This window comes from Rana temporaria, chromosome 12 (genome assembly GCF_905171775.1).
Source record: "Rana temporaria chromosome 12, aRanTem1.1, whole genome shotgun sequence".
NCBI lineage: Eukaryota > Metazoa > Chordata > Amphibia > Anura > Ranidae > Rana > Rana temporaria.
This window is the reverse complement of record NC_053500.1, coordinates 20,078,151-20,099,551: the sequence shown is the minus strand read 5'-3', so window position 1 is coordinate 20,099,551 and position 21,401 is coordinate 20,078,151. Positions and strand designations below refer to the sequence as shown.

General features: G+C 45.5%; 1 protein-coding gene across 2 annotated transcripts in view; it reads left to right on the top strand.

Annotated features, from left to right (window-relative positions):
• Nucleotides 1-21,034, top strand: part of CDH4 (cadherin 4) — an 836,782-nt gene extending 815,748 nt beyond the window's left edge. Inside the window, exons 14-16 of one of the 2 annotated variants that reach the window (XM_040331280.1) lie at nt 5,126-5,265; nt 9,045-9,209; nt 20,731-21,034. In XM_040331280.1, coding sequence (XP_040187214.1) covers nt 5,126-5,265; nt 9,045-9,209; nt 20,731-20,937 — 512 coding nt within the window. In that variant the 3' untranslated portion in view covers nt 20,938-21,034. Of the gene's footprint in view, nt 1-5,125; nt 5,266-9,044; nt 9,210-9,292; nt 9,426-20,730 lie in introns of those variants that run through there. The other variant, XM_040331281.1, reaches the window with a different exon arrangement.
• Nucleotides 21,035-21,401: the final 367 nt, after the last annotated feature.

The window sequence follows — 21,401 nt, the reverse complement described above, 5'->3', positions numbered from 1 at the left end:
CCTCACTGACCTGACCTGACCTGACCTGCATACACTGACCTGACCTGACCTCACTGACCTGACCTGACCTGCATACACTGACCTGACTACACTGACCTGACCTGCATACACTGACCTGACCTGCATACACTGACGGTAGTGATCTGACCTATATACACTGACCTACCTACACTGACGGTAGTGACCTGACCTATACAGACAGGTCACACTCACTGGCAGTGGCAATGTGATGATCAGGGACACGCAGCAGTGTAGGGGATGTTTCCTCATAATGGATACAGTCCCCCGCCACTTCTGTGCCAGCGCCTCTGACAGTGTACAGAGGGAGAGAGGGAGTAGGATCACTAGAGGCCCTGTCTGCTTAGCACACACGCAACAATCGCACATGATGATGACTTTAAGGCCTCTTTCACACTGGGGGGGCGGGGGTGTCGGTGGTAAAGTGCCGCTATTTTTAGCGGCGCTTTAACATCTTTTTTTGCGGCGCTATTCAGGTGCTAGCGGGCGCTTTTAACCCCTGTTAGCGGCCGAGAAAGGGGTAAAAAAACACCTGCAAAGCGCCGCTTTGATTTCAATGGGCAGGGGCGATTTAGGAGCCACTCCTACAGCGCCTCAAAGATACTGCTTGCAGGACATTTTTTAATGTCCTGCCAACACACCGCTCCAGTGTTAAACTTTACACAGGAGTGAATCGAGCCGCTCTTTCAGGGCGCTTTGCAGGTGCCTCATTGAGAAAGGGGTCTAAGGCTACTTTCACAATGAGGCGCTTTGCAGGAGCTACAGTGCTACAAAATAGCGCACTCCAATGTGAAAGCCTGAGGGCTTTAACACTGGAGCGGTTGGCAGAACATTAAAAAAAGTCCTGCGAGCCGCATCTTTAAGGCGCTGTAAGAACAGTGTACACAATGATTCGAAAGCGCCCCTGCCCATTGAAATCAATGGGCAGCGTCGCCGAACCGCCAGCAATGCACAGCTGCAGCTGGCGGTTTTAACCTATTTTTGGGCCGCTAGTGGTGTGTTGGCAGGACGCACAAAGTCCTGTCAGCCGCATCTATGAGGCACCCTGCTAGTGGCTGAATAGTGCCGCAAAATATGACAGTAAAGCGCCGCTAAAACAGTGGCGCTTTACCGCCAATGGCGCAACTCCCCAGTGTTAAAATAGCCTAAGTCATCATGTGCGGGGCACAGTCTCAAACAGAAGCATGCAGCCAATCCAATATATTGCTCAATATGGATTAAATAAATTATAATTATGCATAGCCATAGATATAAATAAAGTGATTTGTGCAGGTACTACTTGCAGAAATCACTTTATCTATGGCTATGCATAATTCTAATTTATTTATTCCATATGTTAAGCACTATATTTGATTGGTACACATCATTATACTGTACACATGATGAAGCACGTGTGATGTGAGTGTGACTGTTTAATATAGTACCGTCCGTAACTGCTGCAGTCCTTCCTGGCTGTGGTTTCCAGAGACTAGAGTCTCCTCTGAGTCCTCTCTGTCAGACTACTAGACAGTTCTTCTTCTCCCCCTCACCTCACAAGTGACGACGGTGACGTCACCAACACGCTCGCGCTCGGGGAGATGATGCTGCGCTGCGCAGAGGAGGGTAGGCGGAGCTTAAGGCGGAGCAAGTCATTCTGCAAGTTAGCAGAATGACGGTCTGGGCGAAACCATTTAAAGAAAAAGCATGGGGGAGCCCGCGGCCCGTGCCTGACACTCTCCTACATGCCAGCCAGCATAACAGACAGTTATAACAGACTTGTTAACGAATTGCCGTGCCGCTGCCAACACAGGGCATATAGTGCAGAATGAGGCCGCAGAACGGATGGGAATTATTTTTTGAGAGTGTTTTTTTTTTTGCCGCCCCCCCAGGTTCGCCCTGTTAGGACACTGGTGTCCTGGGGCTGATCGTAACCCCCTGCCATAACAATGGCTCCTCCCCCATTCTGACTCCCGGCCGCCTCTGGCCAATCACCGGCCGTTTAGTGCGGGCGTCAGTCGCTCCCTCCCCCTGGCCAAGCCAAGTACGCCCCATCATGTTGTAGCGCAAGTGTCACGCTACAGGCCGCCGCGCCGGGGGCTAAATTAATAAGGGGGCCGCGGAAGCCGATTAAATAAAAGGGGGGATCGAACCGGCCCACAACCCGACCAGCCCACCGGGATACTTCCCGGTTCTCCCGATTGGCCAATCCGGGCCTGATAAGGAGTCAGAACTTTGCCATGATCTGGTGCAGTGATCAGATGTCCTTGGAGCCTATCACTACACCTTGATGTCATATACAGTGGGGTGAATAATGACCGTATTTATTGGTGTATAACACGCGCCGGCGTATAACACACACACCCCAATTTAAGAGGGAAGTTTCAGGAAAAATGTTTTTTTTTTTTTTTTAATAAACCACTTTGAAGCAAAATAATGGGCACTAATCACTCTGCATTGGTGCTCACTGACCATCTGCAGCCTCAATGCAGCCTGATCTGTGCCCATCTGCAGCCTGATTAGTGCCCATCTGCAGCCTTGCTCCTCACTGCAGCCTGATTAGTGCCCATCTGCAGCCTTGCTCCTCACTGCAGCCTGATTAGTGCCCATCTGCAGCCTTGCTCTTCACTGCTGCCTGATCTGTGCCCATCTGCAGCTTCAGTGCAGCCTGATCTGTGCCCATCTGCAGCCTGATCTGTGCCCATCTGCAGCCTGATTAGTGCCCATTTGCAGCATTGCTCCTCACTGCAGCCTGATTAGTGCCCATCTGCAGCCTTGCTCCTCACTGCAGCCTGATTTAGTGCCTATCTGCAGCCTTGCTCCACACTGCAGCCTGATCTGTGCCCATCTGCAGCTTCAGTGCAGCCTGATCTGTGCCCATCTGCAGCCTTGCTCCTCATTGCAGCCTGATCAGTGTCCATCTGCAGCCTTGCTCCTCATTGCAGCCTGATCAGTGTCCATCTGCAGCCCTGCCGAAATAGACAGAGCCAGATCTCCTGTGTACTCGGCATCACGCTCAGTCCCGCCCCCTGGCCCGGATCCTTTGATGGACATGACACCGGTCCAATGCTGCGAAATCAATGCTAGGAGCCGTCCTGGGGGGCGGGACTGAGCATGACTGCGAGCAGAGCCGAGTACACAGGAGGCTCTATTTTGGCAGCGCTCGTCCCCTCCTTCCCCTCGGTGGCAGCCTATATCGGCGTATAACACGCACACACACGATTTTCCCCCTATTTTAAGGGGGAAAAGGTGCGTGTTGTACGCCAATAAATATGGTATTTGATCCACTGCAAATTTTGTATGTTTGCCCATTTACAAAGAAATTAAAGGTCTACCAGGCCTGGAAGACAGGAAGAGAGGGAAAATCTGCAACAGAAGCATAGACAGAAATATACAGTATATATATTTTAGTAAAGGAGAATAGGCTAGAACCTCTGTCGCCCTTTCATGGCTGTCAATGTCCCTATGGCAGAATTTCCCTCACTTTTTGTCTGGTGACACCACTGTCACTGTAACAGGATATAAGAGTAATTTTTTCTAATAGAGCACTCCACTGGACTTTCACTTTAAAGCTGATTTTTTGTCCCCTGTACAAATCATTAGTAAGACCTCATCTGGAATATGCAGTTCAGTTTTGGGCACCAGTTCTCAAAAAGGATTTAGAATACAGGAACCTTTTCTAAAGTGACTATAGTAGTACTAATTTAGACAGCCATCATTCAATAACATGGGATTTCACATGTCATGCAACTTGGGGTCTCACAATTCGGATCCCAAGTCGTGGCAGTTTGAACCAAGCCTTAAGCCTTGTACACACGGTTCGATTGTTGGCAGGGGATTGTCTGTTGACAGACTGTTGTCCTAAATTTTTACCGTTAGTACGCTCCTTTCGACAATTGTTGTCCGATTTTCGGCCAACAAATGTTGGCTGACAGGCTAGTAAATTTTTGGTGGACAACGGCTCCACATCAGATTTTTGTATGATCAGTTCACAAATCCGTCACACAAAAGTCGAAAGTACAAACACGCAGGCTTGGAATCAATGCTCACCAAACACAAAATTAGCAGAAGGGGCCCAAAGGGTGGCGCTCAAGAGCTGAAATTCCTCGTAGTACGTCACTACGTTCGTGTTTGTGGCAAAACAATTGTGTATTGCAGTATGCAAGACAAGATCCTGGCACATGCCCTTTTGACAAAAATCAGACGCTTGGTTGGCCAACAATCGTACCGTGTGTATGAGGCTTTAGTCTGCTGGGGAGTGGTGTTGAGTACGGGAGCTCTTGTGGCACATATGTGAAGAATTTTATGCTAATGCTGCGTACACACGACCGTTATTCATGTCATGCAAAAAAACAATGTTTTTCTCAATGTGATTTATCGTGATTCCTCTCAAGCCTGCCTTGCATACACACGTTTGTGAAAAAAAATGCTTAAGTACGAAGGAACTATAAAGGGGAAGTTCCATTCGAATGGCGCCACCCTTTAGGCTGCTTTTGCCAATTTCCCTGTCTCATAACTTGCTTCTGAGCATGCGTGTTTTTTTCCCCTACGTAAAAGCGTACATACGACCGTTTTTCACGGCTTGAAAAATAACGATGTGAAAAAAAAATTTAAGCCCATTTTCTCTGGAGCCTACACACGACCATTTTCCACGACCAATTTAAAAAATTTCATTTTTCTCGTCATGAAAAATGGTCATGTGTACGCGGCAGAATAAGAAGAATATGCTTGGGACTGTTTATGACGGACTGACGCCATTTTCCCATTTTTAGCACTGAGGTGTTTATTCTTTGTTCACATTTATCTGTTATCACAGCGCCTCATTTATTATATTTATTTGTTTGGGTATATTGTTTCTATGGAAGGCGGCTGTATAACTTTGTATTGGGGTATTATCAGTTGACTCTTTTAGCACCGAGTTGGGTGATTTTATATAAAAACCGGAATGGTTGGCCAGGGAAGGACATATAAACAAAGCCACAGGAGCGAAAGTAACAAGCACTCAAATTTTCACAAGCCTGTAAAATAAATTGTTAAAAGAAAACTTTATTGCCGCTGGTAATGAACTGTGGACAGTTGTCTGGGGATCGATGTCGGTGGATAACTGAGCTCCTTGGTTTTCTCCTTGCAGCCATGGTTCTTCTGTTTGTCATGTGGATGAAGCGTCGGGAGAAGGAGAGGCACACCAAGCAGCTGCTCATTGACCCAGAGGACGATGTGAGAGACAATATACTCAAGTATGATGAGGAAGGAGGAGGAGAAGAGGACCAGGTAACATCACCTTACTTAAATCAGTCATAAAACTGTCCTAAAGCCACTCTTTTGCTTAAAAAAGAATGAAAAATTAGAAAAACATTACTACTATTCACCAGCCAGGCTGCCAGTGACTCCAATCTTCACTTTCTTGTAGAACTACACTGGCTGATAGAATTTTCTGGGAGTGTGGAGAATAGGGCGCTCTGACCAGGGCCGGGAAAAGGCAGGGGCGGAAGGGGAACGTGCCCTGGGCAGTACCATTTGCTATAGGGGGGCGCAGCCTGCAGGTAAAGTTATGCCACGGCCGCCGCCTGCCAGTGTGTACAACTTAAGTCACCTGTGTCTGGCTCTTGATATGTAATTAATGCACCACAGCAACACTTCTGAAGAGGAAAGCACACTCTATAGGAGAAACAAAGCAGAGAAGAAGGCGCTTCCAAGTGCAGTAATAAAACACTTTAATGACAATGAAGGGTTAAAAACACTTGCAAGATGGAAGTGAAAAACAGGCATATCAATGAATTCATAACGTCCAGCGGGATGCCTCCTGGGAGTACCAATTGGTTTAAAGAAGGAGCGACTGGGCATGCTCTGAAACATGCCCCGCCCAATGTGACGTCACTCCCGGTTACCTGGATTCCATGCTGGCCCTGACAGCACGGCTCTCCATCTTGGTTAAGAGACACAGAGCTTCCCACCGCTGGTTGGCTGGAACTTCCACCTGCAGCTTTTTTACTCCCAGGAGGCATCATGCTGGATGTTATGGGTTCATTGGTATGCCTGATTTTCACTTCCATCCTGTAAGTGTTTATAACTCTTCCTTGTCATCAAAGTGTTTTATTACTGCACTTAAAAGCGCCTTCTTCTCTGGTTCACTAGAATTTTCCGCTTCTGCTTCCGGGTGTGTCGGTGCCCCTTGTTTCCTGCTGCACACTGTCGTTCCACCCTCTATGTCACTAAAATGTCCTTGCAGAGCCGACCACTACGTCACTAGCGGAATCCTACAGAGCTGTCCCCAATGTCACTAGAATGTCCCTGCAGAGCCGAACACTAAGTCACTAGTGGAATCCTACAAAGCTGTCCCCAATGTCACTAGAATGTCCCTGCAGAGCCGAACACTAAGCCACTAGCGGAATCCTACAGAGCTGTCCCCAATGTCACTAGAATTTTCCTGCAGAGCCGACCACTAAGCCACTAGCGGAATCCTACAGAGCTGTCCCCAATGTCACTAGAATTTTCCTGCAGAGCCGACCACTAAGCCACTAGCGGAATCCTACAGAGCTGTCCCCAATGTCACTAGAATGTCCCTGCAGAGCCAACCACTACGTCACTAGCGGAATCCTACAGAGCTGTCCCCAATGTCACTAGAATGTCCCTGCAGAGCCGACCACTAAGCCACTAGCGGAATCCTACAGAGCTGTCCCCAATGTCACTAGAATGTCCCTGCAGAGCCAACCACTACGTCACTAGCGGAATCCTACAGAGCTGTCCCCAATGTCACTAGAATGTCCTTGCAGAGCCGACCCACTAAGTCACTAGCGGAATCCTACAGAGCTGTCCCCAATGTCACTAGAATGTCCCTGCAGAGCCGACCGCTACGTCACTAGCGGAATCCTACAGAGCTGTCCCCAATGTCACTAGAATGTCCCTGCAGAGCCGACCGCTAAGTCACTAGCGGAATCCTACAGAGCTGTCCCCAATGTCACTAGAATGTCCCTGCAGAGCCGACCGCTAAGTCACTAGCGGAATCCTACAGAGCTGTCCCCAATGTCACTAGAATGTCCCTGCAGAGCCGACCACTAAGCCACTAGCGGAATCCTACAGAGCTGTCCCCAATGTCACTAGAATGTCCCTGCAGAGCCAACCACTACGTCACTAGCGGAATCCTACAGAGCTGTCCCCAATGTCACTAGAATGTCCTTGCAGAGCCGACCCACTAAGTCACTAGCGGAATCCTACAGAGCTGTCCCCAATGTCACTAGAATGTCCCTGCAGAGCCGACCGCTACGTCACTAGCGGAATCCGACAGAGCTGTCCCCAATGTCACTAGAATGTCCCTGCAGAGCCGACCGCTAAGTCACTAGCGGAATCCTACAGAGCTGTCCCCAATGTCACTAGAATGTCCCTGCAGAGCCGACCGCTACGTCACTAGCGGAATCCTACAGAGCTGTCCCCAATGTCACTAGAATGTCCTTGCAGAGCCGACCACTACGTCACTAGCGGAATCCTACACAGCTGTCCCCAATGTCACTAGAATGTCCCTGCAGAGCCGAACACTAAGTCACTAGTGGAATCCTACAAAGCTGTCCCCAATGTCACTAGAATGTCCCTGCAGAGCCGACCGCTAAGTCACTAGCGGAATCCTACAGAGCTGCCCCCAATGTTGAATGCTGAAGATTTTAGTGGCTTTCTAATCTCTGCTAGAGAGCAAATATTGTAGTCACCAATGGCAGGCTTGGTAGGTAGTAAAATTGTTCTATTACAAGGTGGCTATTTATAATTTTTTTTACTGCCAGATTCAATTTAAAGGAGCCTTATTTCTAGGAAGAGCATTTATTGCTTTTGCCTGATGCAGTATGGCAGAATGAAAGGGAGACTGATTGACCTTGCTCTTTAGATACAGTGGAACCTCGGTTTAAGAGTAACTTGGTTTGAGAGCGTTTTGATTTGTGATCAACTTTTTTTTTTTAATTCTGACTCGGTTTGGGAGTGTTGATTCGAAAGACTGCTCGAATTCAAGCTAAATAAGCCTGCAGTACCTCATTTGGCCTGGGGTACGGGGGCGCAGGAGCCGAGAAAAGCCGAACATAGGCCTGCAGTACCTCATTTAGTCTGAGGTACGGGGGCGCAGGAAAGAAGCCAAAGTGTTATCTGCGGACGTTTTTGGCGCTCTCTGGCGCCCCCACCCCCACCCCTGGCTGCATTCGGTATTGCATCCCATTGAAGTCAATGCGGAACAAATTATTTTTGTTTCCATTGACTTCAATGGGAAAACTCGCTTTGATATGCGAGTACTTTGGATTACGAGCATTCTCCTGGAACGGATTATGCTCGTAATCCGAGGTTCAGCTGTACTTTGAAAAATGTTTAGTGTTTCCCTACGGTCATAAAAACATTTGAAATATATACTAGTACATTGCCATGTGGGGTGACTGAGCATTTACTTTTGGAGGAGTGGAAACCAGAATCATAGACGGCAATACAAACCTGAGAGAGGTTCCTACACCTCCTATAGACCTACACCAAAGCCTAAAAATGTTTGGGTTGGAGTTGGGTTTTAGGACAGCTGAACTGGATCCAGCTAAATCTCAGGCCCCGTACACACGACCAGTTTCCTCGGCAGAATTCAGCTTCCGACCGAGTTTCTGGCTGAATTCTGCCGAGAAACCCGGCCGTGTGTACACTTTCGTCCGAGGAAGCCGACGAGGACCTCGGCGAGGATATAGAGAACATGTTCTCTATTTCCTCGTTGTTCTATGGGAGAACTCGGCCCGCCGAGGTCCTCGGCGGCTCCAGGACTGAACTGGCCGAGGAACTCGATGTGTTTGGCACGTCGAGTTCCTTTGGCCGTGTGTATGGGGCCTAAGATGTATCCCTCTTAGATTGTAAGCTCTTATGGGCAGGGCCCTCTGAACCCTCTTGTATTTTATTGTACTTTCTCCCTTATATATTGTAGAGCGCTGCGTAAACTGTTGGCGCTATATAAATCCTGTATAATTATAATATTCCTGTGTAGATTTTGTAGACATACTCAAGCATTCTCTCATTTATTCACAATACATTTCATCAAACAGGACTACGATTTAAGCCAACTACAGCAGCCAGAGACCTTGGACCACGTCCTAAACAAAGTGGCCGGTGTCAGGCGGGTGGATGAGAGGCCAGTAGGAGCCGAACCTCAGTATCCAATCAGACCTGTCATACCACACCCAGGAGACATTGCCGACTTCATCAGCGAGGTAGAGCATATGATATAATTGCTACTGTGTAATGGTACCCAAAGTGGTATGCAGTGTGATAATGAATATCTTTTGACTTTCAGGTACGTGGGGACTATAAACACAGGAAATTATGAAATAGTATAGCCCCAACTGTCCCCTATTTGTCCCTGTCCCTTCTTAAATATTCCTTTTTTGTGGAAATCTGTATAAATAAAATTTACTATTTAACTGTCATTCTTACCCTTTAGTTTGCCATGGTCTTTGTTATTGGCAGGGTGGTAATGGTGTGCCCATTGTCTAAAATGTGCCCCTGTTTCCCATCACAGAAGGTTGGAAGGAATGAAATAGTCATATGAACACAGGTCCTTTCTTTTGTATTGGACATTAGACATGTGCATACAATATTGTTTTGTTTCATTTTGGATGCATTCATTAAGTTGATCATTTCGTTTTTGTTTTTTTCATTTTGGCTGTGTTCATTTTCGGGCTTGGTTTTGTTTTTTCGGGATTCGTTTTGTATATTTGTTAGATCAGGTGTATTCAAAAAGTTTTCAAATGCACCCAGTGTAACTTTGGGCAGATCCAAATTAATTGTGTAAAGCTGTGGTTGTCAAGGAGCAGGCAGCCGCCGTGTCCTTAACAACTATGACTCATCTGCTGTAAACAAGATTCCCTGCTTACAGTAGAATGTAAACTGTAAAGTGCTGGGGATTTATTTTTATTTTTTTAAATAGCAGCGTTAGGTCCCCACCAAAGCACCTAGTCCCCATGTTGATGAGGACCCCAGATCCCCCCCAATATCAATGAGTAGGGATGCTGTAACAAAACGTCCCACACTCTGCTTAAAGCGGGGGTTCACCCCCAAAAAAAAATTTTAACATTAGATTCAGGCGAGTTGTTCAAAGCACAATCGGGTGCTTTTTTTTAAATCGTTGCCGTACAAACCGTTTTATAGATATATGTTCTCCGCGGCTTCCGGGTATAATCTGCAGGACTGGGCGTTCCTTATTGATTGACAGGCTTCCGACCGTCGCATACAGCGCGTCACGAGTTGCCGAAAGAAGACGAACGTCGGTATGCAGGCGCCTTATAGAGCCAACTCGCAGTCCGGCTTCTTTCGGCAAAACGTGACGCGCTGTATGCGACGGTCGGAAGCTTGTCAATCAATTAGGAACGCCCAGTCCCGCAGATTATTCCCGGAAGCCGCGGAGAAAATATATCTATAACACGGTATGTATGGCAACGATTTAAAAAAAAACACCAGATTGTGCTTCTAACAGCTCGCCTGAATCGAATGTTAAAAAAAAATTTTGGGTGAACTCCCGCTTTAAGTGGTTTCATCATATACCGCTTCCTTCTAGTCTGAATATAGATATCAGATATTCCAACCACTTGCAACGGAGAACTAGGCAGTACTCGTTCTGGTTGCTGAACATGAACTGTTTATTGAAACACAGGTACACAGATGTAACACTCGGGACAATCCCCCCTCCCTTTGCATTCAAGGCGGGGTAGACTGTCCAATCAGCAGGGAGAGTTGTTGAAGGAATTCCCCCCTCCCTCCTCACAGCAAACACACATACACATCCCATAATACTTCTTTATCAAGGCAGAAAGACACAATAGAACAATGGAATACAGCCACACCCCAAACGACCCAGCAAAGAGTCCACAACAGTATGAGACAATATACAGTATATATATAGATATACACACACACACAACATTCCAGTGTGGTTGTACAGCAAGTCTGATTAGCACAGATCATACTGGGGTTCTCGGTCACCCTGTGCCCCTAATAGACACAGGTGACTTACACATAGGAGGTGCATGGGGAGCTAAAACAAGGGTTTCCCAACCTCTCCAAGGGATTCTGGGTTCCACTGGCCCCCCGCGTCAAAGACACATAGTACCCTTACACATTCAACAAAAGAAAGTCAAAAGTTAATAAAAACTCAGAGACAGTTTTTGACAAATCCTTTATTTAAAAAACAAATAAAATGTAAAAGTAGATCTATTGTCAATCACGATGAATGCCAACCTGCACAAAAAAAAAGAAAAATCACCTCTAAACAGGACGTGTCTTGTGGAGAGACTCTCAACGAATGGCAGGTGAACATGGCGGTGGGGCCTTCTAATGAATGCATTTTTTTTTTTTTTTTTTTTTTAGTTATAACTGTGTTTTGGATTTCTTGCCATTTGTTTTCATGTCCGTTCAGAAATCCAGGTACATTCGAATCTCCGGAAAAAAAAGAAATCTAAATGAAATGAATTGCACATGTCTATTGGACATGTTGGATGGTTTTAGGATCTTTAAAAGAGTTGTAAAGGAAAAAAAAATGTCACCTTAATGCAATCTATGCATTAAGGTGAAAAAACATCTGATGATGCCGCCCCCCCCCCCCAAGCCCCCGTTTTACTTATCTGACACCTCGAAAGTCCCGCGATCCTCTTCGTCGCTCAGCCTGGCCGCTGATTGGCTAGAGCGGATGGATTGAGAGCAGCGCAGCCATTGGCTGGCGCTGCTGTCAATCACATCCAGTGAGGCGGCACGCGGAGGGGCGGGGCTGAGTGATACAGTAAGCTTATCACAGGAGCGCGCCCACAAGGACTCATCACCATGCAAGCTCTCTCGCATGAAGGTGATGAGTTCTTGCGGGGAGGACCAGAGACAGCCGCCGAGGGACCCCAGAAGACGTGGATCGGGGCCACTCTGTGCAAAACGAACTGCACAATGGAGGTAAGTATCACATGTTTGTTATTTAAAAGAAACATTTTTTTTTTCTTTAGTAACCCTTTAAGTGATAAAGTACCAAGATCCTTTGTATACCATGTACTAAGGTGATATGAGGTCTTACCCAGGGGTGGACTGACAACTCATGGGGCCCCCGGGCAATAGAAGATTATGGGGCCCCCGGGCTTATAGATGGCCACCACGCCACGAGGCAATGCAGCTAAAATCTCAGGCATTTCACATCAAAAGCATGTCGGTTTCGGACATAATAAGGGACAGATGTAAAAAAACACAGATATTGACATACTGTCCCTGGTTTTATTGAGCCTGGCAACCCTGATGGGGCCCCCTAGTGGCATGGGGCCCTCGGGCAGTGCCCGAGAGTCCCAATGGTCAGTCCGCCCCTGGTCTTACCTCACATATAACATTCCCCTGAAAGGAAGAGCCGTACTGTAATTCAGAAAAGATAACTCCGCTTTAATACAAATGGCTGGAACATAACTAATCACATCCAACATGGGTGCCACATGCACCACTTGTTGTCTCTGGCCATGTGATGGGATTTGGACTTGTAATTAGGTCTCAATCAGTCATATTGGATGCTTTGTGAAACCACTTCCCTGGCTATACAGCTGCCCATTTTTAATCCTATCGCTATAACCATCTGCTCCGTATTAGGAGGCATATCATGTTGGCATTTGAGGACCTGGATACTAATTTGACGTCATTAGAGAAGCTGAGCGGAACTTTTGATGTTTAGCTGGCTCCACAAAATAGAATGTACATTTGGAGAAATTTTTGATTTCGAGCGCTCTCTGAATAAATGACAAGCTCAGAATGTTGTCAGCAGAGCACATTGGATATCATGTTTCTTTGTGCGCTCGCTCTCTTTTATTACAGAAAAAGCCTTTCCTGATTTATAATGAAATGGAGATTTGATTTCCTCTGAGACATTTGGCAGAAGTCAGGAATATTAAATGCAGTCCATGTTTTTAATTACAATAAACACATATTGTTTTGTCTTTTTATCTGTCAGTTGTTAAGTTGCCTACATACCAGTGAATGACCAAAGTCGGAATGGGGGGGAGGGGGGTCTCATCGTGCACTGCCTACAGAAAAACCTCTGAAAGTAAACACATTGGGCCAGATTCAGAAAGATTAGCGCATCTCATATGCGCTACGCCGCCGTAACTCAATCAGGCGAGTATTGTATTCTGAAAGATCTTATGCCCGAAGTTACGGCGGCGTAGTGTATATGGGTGGGCGTAAGCCCGCCTAATTCAAATGTGGATGATGTGGGCGTGTTTTACTTAAATTACTTGTGACCCCACGTAATTGACGTTTCTGACGAACGGCGCATACGCCGTCCGTGAACGTATCCCAGTGCGCATGCTCCCAATCTAATGGCTTAAATACCATGGGGTTGATTTACTAAAAGTCAAATAGACTGCGCACTTTGCAGTTGCTCTAGAGCAGTTGTGCCCAACCTTTTGAAGAGCGAGGGCCACCTAAGCGACTTGGTAACCAGTCGCTGGCCACAATGAGCGGAGAGGGTGCATGGCAGCCCATTCTACTCTATAGAGCCCACTTTACTTTTTTTTTTGTGGATCGGATTGGAGGTAGGCGTTTGTAAATGGATACAAGTGCATTTATATCTGCTACTCCTAAAGCCCTGTACACACGGGCCAGAATCTCGTCAGGAAAAAAACTTTGTTTTTCCTGACGAGATTCTTGGCAAGAATCTCTTGCCGCCCGAGTGTACAGACACTCCATTCCAAAGAACCACGGTTCTTTTGAATGGCAAGAACGCGGTGGCGTCATCGCGTACGACGAGCATGCGCTCGTCACATTTCATGCTGGCGCCACCATCTTGCTGCACCCTACCTATGCCTAGGAAGCTACCGCGCATGCGTCAAAGTCATTTCGAGCATGCGTGGGTTTCCTCTGCGACAGGCAAGTATACACACTCTCCGGTTTCTCGGCAGGAAAACACTGCCGAGAATCACGACGAGATAATAGAGAACAGCCTCGTACACACGCTTGGTTTTCTCTGCAAGAAAACTGCTGACAGAGCTTTCTTGCCGCATATACCGTGAGTGTGTACGAGGCTTTCAGGTTTCTCGTCAAGAAAACTGCCTTAAATCTCGAAGAGGAAAATAGAGAACATGTTCTCTATTTTCTCGTCGTGATTCTCGGCAGTGTTTTCCTGCCGAGAAACCCGAGAGTGTGTATACTTACCTGTCGCCGTGGAAACCCACGCATGCTCGAAATGACTTTGACGCATGCGCGGTAGCTTCCTAGGCATAGGTAGGGTGCAGGAAGATGGCGGCGACGGCATCTAATGTGACGTCGTACGCGATGACGTCACCGCGTTCTTGCCATTCAAAAGAACCGCGGTGTCTGTACACTCGGCGGCAAGAGATTATTGCCAATAATCTCGTCAGGAAAAACAAAGGTTTTTTCCTGACGAGATTCTGGCCCCTGTGTACAGGGCTAACATGTTCTCTATTTTTCTCGTCAAGATTTTGGGCAGTTTTCTTGACGAGAAACCTGAAAGCTTCGTACACACGCTCGGTATAAGAAAGCTCTGCCAGCAGTTTTCTTGCTGGTTCTTGCAGAGAAAACTGAGCGTGTGTACTAGGCTTTAGAGGTGAATGGAGGGTCTGATTAGGTGAGAATGGCTGCCCCTAGATCTTGAATTTATCTACTATACAGCCAATAAAGAAAAGCCTAAAAGCTCAGGAAATCTCACTCCAACGCTGGATTTAGCTGTTATGATGGCTTTCCATGGGACCAAGACTGCTTGCAACATATCGGACATCACTGCTTACTCTTCTGCGAACAGCCAACTCCATGTGCCAGCACCGTTACTGAAAAGAATGGCTGATATTTCCAAGGTGTCATCACCAACTCTTACCACCACAAATGCAATAAATTGCTGCCAACACTGAAATTGAAACCTACATTTACAAAACTATGATAATCAAACACACACCTCCAAAACTATAGGGAGGATGCCTCATTAACCAATGGAGGCACACGCTAATAGAACGATTTCTGCTCTTTATATTCATAAATATGAGTTTCATGTAGTTGATGGTGTTTTTCTTATTTGGTTATAGTTGTAGAGGCCTCGGTTAGATTTACTAGAGTTGGTTATAACTTGTCCCACAACTAATGCTGTTCTGCCTACCCCTTTAATTTGTCATCAGGTCTTGTCAACCTAGTAAATTAACCTACCGCTTATTTGGTTATAGCTTTGGGGGCCTGGATTTCCATCCCAGAGCTACAATTATTACACAGCCTACCTCTATAATTTGTCAGCAGGTCCTCAATCAGCTGATTCACTGATAACCTGAGATTGTAGTTTTGGAGCCTGAATCCCATAGAAAGCTCAATTCCCTTTTGCAATGGTGTTTATTTTACAATTGGCCATGAAATTGTGATTCTGAAATAGCAGAATGGACACACCAACTATTGAGAAGAGGTGATAGCTTAGTGGATGAGAGCAATGCCCAAAGCATTGGCGACCATTAGCCTGCATATCAACACTGACTATCAGGAGTCAAGGATACATTTAATTTACTATGTCTGGATTTACTATGTGTTGATGTCTGCTAAACCTATGAGCCAGAGCTAGGCCTTGGTTTAGTGGTTAAGCAGCCAGCCCCTGGGCCCAGCAGAGATTTTGGAGTTGCTGGTTCAAATCTTGGCTTATCCCTTTGAGTTCCTGCCAACTCCTTAAGTAGGAGAACAAATACACAAACCATTGAGCAGAGGTGAATAGCTCAGAGGATGAGAGCGTTGACCAGGGCGCCGTAGACCCAAGTTCAAATCCAGACAAGTGCTGTAGACCCCCAAGGGCAAATCACTGAAAGCACAGTAGACTCGAGTTCAAATTCCTGAGTGAAAGCCTGGAGGCCATGGACAACCCACCAGTCCGCTCTAGTCCCAGGCCCCCACAGGCCTGTAACATGTGTGGGCAACACATTAGGTTAAGGACCCGCCTCCTTCGGTCCAAAATCTGTGATATCAATGCAACATTAACAATGGGCTGTCTTGCTGGGGCAGCCCAGAAAACTATTTGTACTTAGCAATTTTTGAGGGTTTTCTATTCCACAGCAACATGTTCCCCCAAGGACCCACATCATGCAGTACCTGGGATATTTGAGCAGTGAGGCCACATGCATAGAACCACAAGGCTTGCCTTCCATGGGGTTTGAACCCAGGTCTCCAGCAGACCTCTCATCACACTTAGCCTCCAAGCCACCACCATCTTTCAAAAGCTGAGGTGTTCATTCTTCTATTTAACAACTACAATGCTTTCGGAGTCACAAAAAATAGCTAAACAATAGATTTGAACTCAGGTTTACAGCACACCAGGCAATGCTCTCATCCCTTTAGCTGCCATATCTAAATCATAAAGGAGCTTGTTCTTCATCTTCTTCAGATGCACACCAAGTTGACAAATGCATAAAGACAAGAACTAGTTTCTCTAACAAGCATCAGCCATAGCTCTTAGTTGAGCTGTGTGGTTCATGAAGTAAGACCAACACTAATGATTTAGCTCTAGTTGCGGGGACCCAGGTTATAATGCCTGGCTGTAATGTATTCCCCTTGTGTTCAGTAGAGGGCAATGAGCTCTGCTACCTATCATATGGAGTTCCCTCTTTCTATAAATTGCTAGATGATAAAGCTGCACATACGGTCACGTGACACTACACCTGTGCATAGTTTAGCGACTAATGTCTGCGATTTGTGATCTATAATCCAAGTAGAGCCAATAAAGTCATGTGATAAAGTAAGTGGAGCCCGGAGGTAGCCAAACTTTTTTCAAAGAGGGCCAGATTTGATGAAATTAATATGCGTGAGGGCCGACCATTTTGCCTGACATTCTTTGAACCATTAAAATTTGGTCTAAGTGTGTGTGTTCGTCCAAGCACTAATACACGGCCCTACAAGAATTATCTTGCCTTTGTGGCTGTGTGTGGTGAAGAGATGAGCTTGGGTGTGTTATTTGGATATACCGTATTTATCGGCGTATAACACGCACCTTCACTTTAAGATGGAAGTTTCAGGAATTTTTTATTTAAAAAAAAATAAAGAACTGTGAAGCAAATAAGGGGTCAGTGCCCATCAATGCAGCCTAATTAGTGTCCATCTGCAGCCTCACCATTGCCATGAATGCAAACCCACCATTGCCATGAATGCAGACCCACCGTTGCCATCAGTGCAGCCTGATCGATGCACATCTGCAGCCTCGGAGGGGACAGGGAGGGGGCAGGATGAGCGCCAACAGATTACATGCAGGAGAATCTCCTGTTTACTCGTGGCCTCTTTAATACGAAGTCCCATCTCCTATGATAGACAGAACAGTCATCCAATGGCAGCCCAATGAGTAAACAGGAGATTCTCCTGTATGTAATCTGAAGGCGCTCATCCTGCCCCCCTCCCTGTCCCCTCCGATGCAGCGCCGATAAATACGGTATATATATTTTGTGGCCCTACGACCCTTGCCATAGACAATGAAAGAAAGTTACCGCTCCAGGTGGATTGTGTTAGGGTGATCAGTATGGTCTCAGGAGATCAAGGGTGCTGGCAATGCACAAGGCAACAAATGGAAAAAGAAAATATGGACAGCCGCACTCCAAAAAACCTTGATGGTTGTCTTTATTTAAAAAAGGGAAAATGCACTACAAGTCTCAGCACACAACACGGGAGTAAAACATCTGACGCGTTTCGCACTATAAATTAGTGCTTAATCATAGCTATGATTTTACTCCCGTGTTGTGTGCTGTGACTTGTAGTGCATTTTTCCTTTTTTTAAATAAAGACAACCATCAAGGTTTTTTGGAGTGCGGCTGTCCATATTTTCCTTGCCATAGGCCAGGGATCCTCAAACTATGGCCTTCCAGCTGTTGCGGAACTACACATCCCATGAGGCATTGTAAAACTCTGACATTTACAGACATGATTAGGCATGATGGGAATTGTAGTTCCTGAACAACTGGAGGGCCGTAGTTTGAAGACCCATGCCATAGACAGTCTTTCAGAAGAAGACCCTCATGTTAACTGTGGAGCATGGTGGTATAATTGTTATGTTATGGGGTTGCTTTGCTGCTTCAGGGCAACTTACTGTAAGGAAAATAATCTGCAAGTGGAGTAGTGCCCACTACACATTACAAGTAGGTAATAAAAGTGTCAACTATACATTCTACATTATATCCAAGTGCGTTTATAGGGAATAAAAGGTCATCTGTCCAAAAGTTGAAGTTGAAGTAGAAAAGGGTCTCTCAACATGATAATGATCAGAAGCACACTAGTAAATCAACCAAGGAATGGCTCAACAATAGGGCTATGGATAAACTTAGTCAAAGCCATGATTTGATTCCCAATGAAATTACGTATTGGGGATTTTGAAACAGGACATTTATGCAAGGAAACCAACTAACATCTCTCAGCTGAATTGTGTATGGAGACGTACTGAAACATTTTATTGAGTGGATGTCTAAGATCGGTCGGCAGTTTTATTTATTTATTTCAGGTACTTATATAACGCCGTCAATTTACACAGCGCTTTACATATATACAGTGGAACCTTGGATTGCGAGTAACGCGGTTAACGAGCGATTCGCAATACGAGCACTGTATTGCCTATAATCCTAACTTAGTGGGGGGGGAGCCGAATGGTGCCGATCGGCGGCGTTTGAAAAAGGGACAGAAAGGCCGAGGACAGTTCAGCTGACCTCGGCAAACCTCAGAAAGGCGGTATTGCATGCCATCTAAGTCAATGCGGAGCAAATAATTTTCGTTTCCATTGACTACGAGTACTTTGGATTACGAGCATTCTCCTGGAATGTGAAAAGAAAACCACAGCACCATCTACTGACATTAAAGTGCTCATAAATATTCAATTGCATTATATATATATTTTTTAACCAGACCAATTAAAAAAACCTATACATTTATTCTTTAAATGCAGGACCCTCATAGTGACACTAGAAAGTAGAAAGACTCAGAGAATTGGACAAGTGATTGCCATCATCCCTCAAAAACATATATAACATATACCTAACTTATATAAAAAAATACAAATTTTATTTAACATATAAACATTATAGAAAAACGTTCATTGAAAATTCAACATGTTGCATATATTGTACAGAATATTAAAACATTGCATGTATTGAAAAACAAAGTTTGTCCTGTGACCACCAGTGGAAGGCCGATGGTGTTACGGGTAGAAGGTTAACCAACGCGTTTCAATTAATAGTTATATCAATAGAATCTTCCTCAGGGATATTTTACCACTTCTAAGGAGAACAAAATGCAATGTTTAGGATTCCATATAAATATCATATACATCACAAATATTTATACCTAGTAGATATAGATAACAACTTACATTTTAATACATATTAAAAATTGCCAGCAGTAAACAGGTTCTGGCACCCCAACTCTCATACTTTTAGGAGGAATGTGAAGAATGGCACTGGCGACTCTGGGTCACTAAAGTCTAGCTGTGTGGTGTACAAAAAAATTCAGAATCTCAAGGATCTCATGTGTCTGCAGAATAAAGGGAGAAATTTGCATTATTTTAAAAACATGAATTTCTCTTTCGTCCATGGACGGACACAACTTCCTTATAATCTTGACTGTAGGGTTATGTTCCGTCTATCAGGAGAGGAAGTCCTCTCCTGATGGTTATTTTCTGTCTATCAGGAGAGGACTTCCTCTCCTGATAGACGGAACATAACCCTACAGTCAAGATTATAAGGAAGCTGTGTCCGTCCATGGACTTCAGAGAAAAGGATTTTACGGTGAGTACAAAAAATAATTTTTTTTTAACATTTCTAAATAAAACAAATGACCGATATTATATTTTTTAAATTGCAATGTGTGTGTGTGGAACCAATATGTCCTTTCAAATGAAAGCATTTGGCCATCCCTTGCAGACAACACAACTCATGCCTAACGTGTTTCTAAAGGTTGTCATTTAAAAAACAACAACAAAAATGTTGTATTTACTTGCTCTGTGTAATGGTTTTGCACAAAGCAGCCCTGATCCTCTTCTTGTTGGGCCCCCTGCCAAAAGTCCTGGCTCCTCCCCTCTGCCAAGTGCCCACAGTAGCAAGCCTCTTGCTATGGGGGGGAGACTCAGGTAGGCTTGCTCTCGAGCTGTGCTATTCTGATTGAACATTGTCTATTCTAACATAGAGCGTGGGTCGCCCCCCGCCCCCTCTCCTCATTGGCTCACTGCCTGTGATTGACAGCAAGGGCTCCTCCTGCTATGTGAGCCAGTGAGGAGAGAGAGAGACACTGCTCTTATGCACACTGCTGGATCGAGATGGGGCTCAAGTAAATATAAGGGGGGTTGAATGCATGAAGTTAAAGGGTTTGTAAACCCTCATGTTTTTTCACCTTAATGCATCCTATGCATCTTAGTGCTGCAGCCCCCCAACCCCCCTTCATTTTACTTACCTGGTTGCTCTTGCCTTCTGTTCGGGAACAAGCACACCATCTGTAGCTGATGTGGTAAAAAAGTACTTAACCAATCTTGTTTTTTTTTTGTACAATTCTCCTTTAAGGGGGTGTGGTAAGGGGTGTGTCCTATGCCTGCATACTTTTGCTGATAGGTGTCCCTCATTCCCATCTCAAAAAGTGGGGAAGTACGCCAATATGCTGGCAATCTTTTCTGTGCAAAAATGTGGTAATTCTGTGTTTGAGAACCTTTGCTCTTGAACTTTTTCTCCAATATCTTACACTTTAGTATGTTTGAATAACTCCTTCTGTCTTGTCCCACAGGGCCTGAGAGCGGCAGACAACGACCCCACCGCGCCACCTTACGACTCGCTGCTGGTTTTTGACTATGAGGGGAGCGGATCCACCGCGGGTTCCGTCAGCTCCCTCAACTCCTCCAGCTCTGAGGATCAGGACTTTGAGTACTTGAACGACTGGGGCCCCCGCTTTAAAAAACTGGCTGACTTGTACGGCGGTGGAGAGGAGGATTGACAGGACATCTGGATTGTATCGGAACGTGACCTCCTCGGTTGTACAGCGGCAGCTTTCATTTCCTCTTTTTCTTTTATTATTAAACTCCCGAATCCCACCCCTCTTCCTGACTGCATTCTTTTAGTGCTAAACTAGACAGACTTTCTTTCATGGGCTTCATTCCAGTTCAGTTTGGCCGAAATTTAAATCAACGATCCCTTTTAATCTTCATTTTTTTTTTTCTCTATTCCCCTTCTTCTACGGGCAAGAGGGATGTAATTTTTTTTGTTCCGGCATGCTATACACGCACTATTGTCTCCTATGTTGCAGAAAGTCTGACATTTACGTTTTTTGGCATCTGATCAAGTCCATGGTCATTTTTGGCCACCGTCCGGAAGTTTATCCTTTAAAAAAAACGATATAAGTATCGCAATCGCTGGTAAGCACCTTGGGCAAGATGGTTGTCTAGCGTTGATAACGTATGA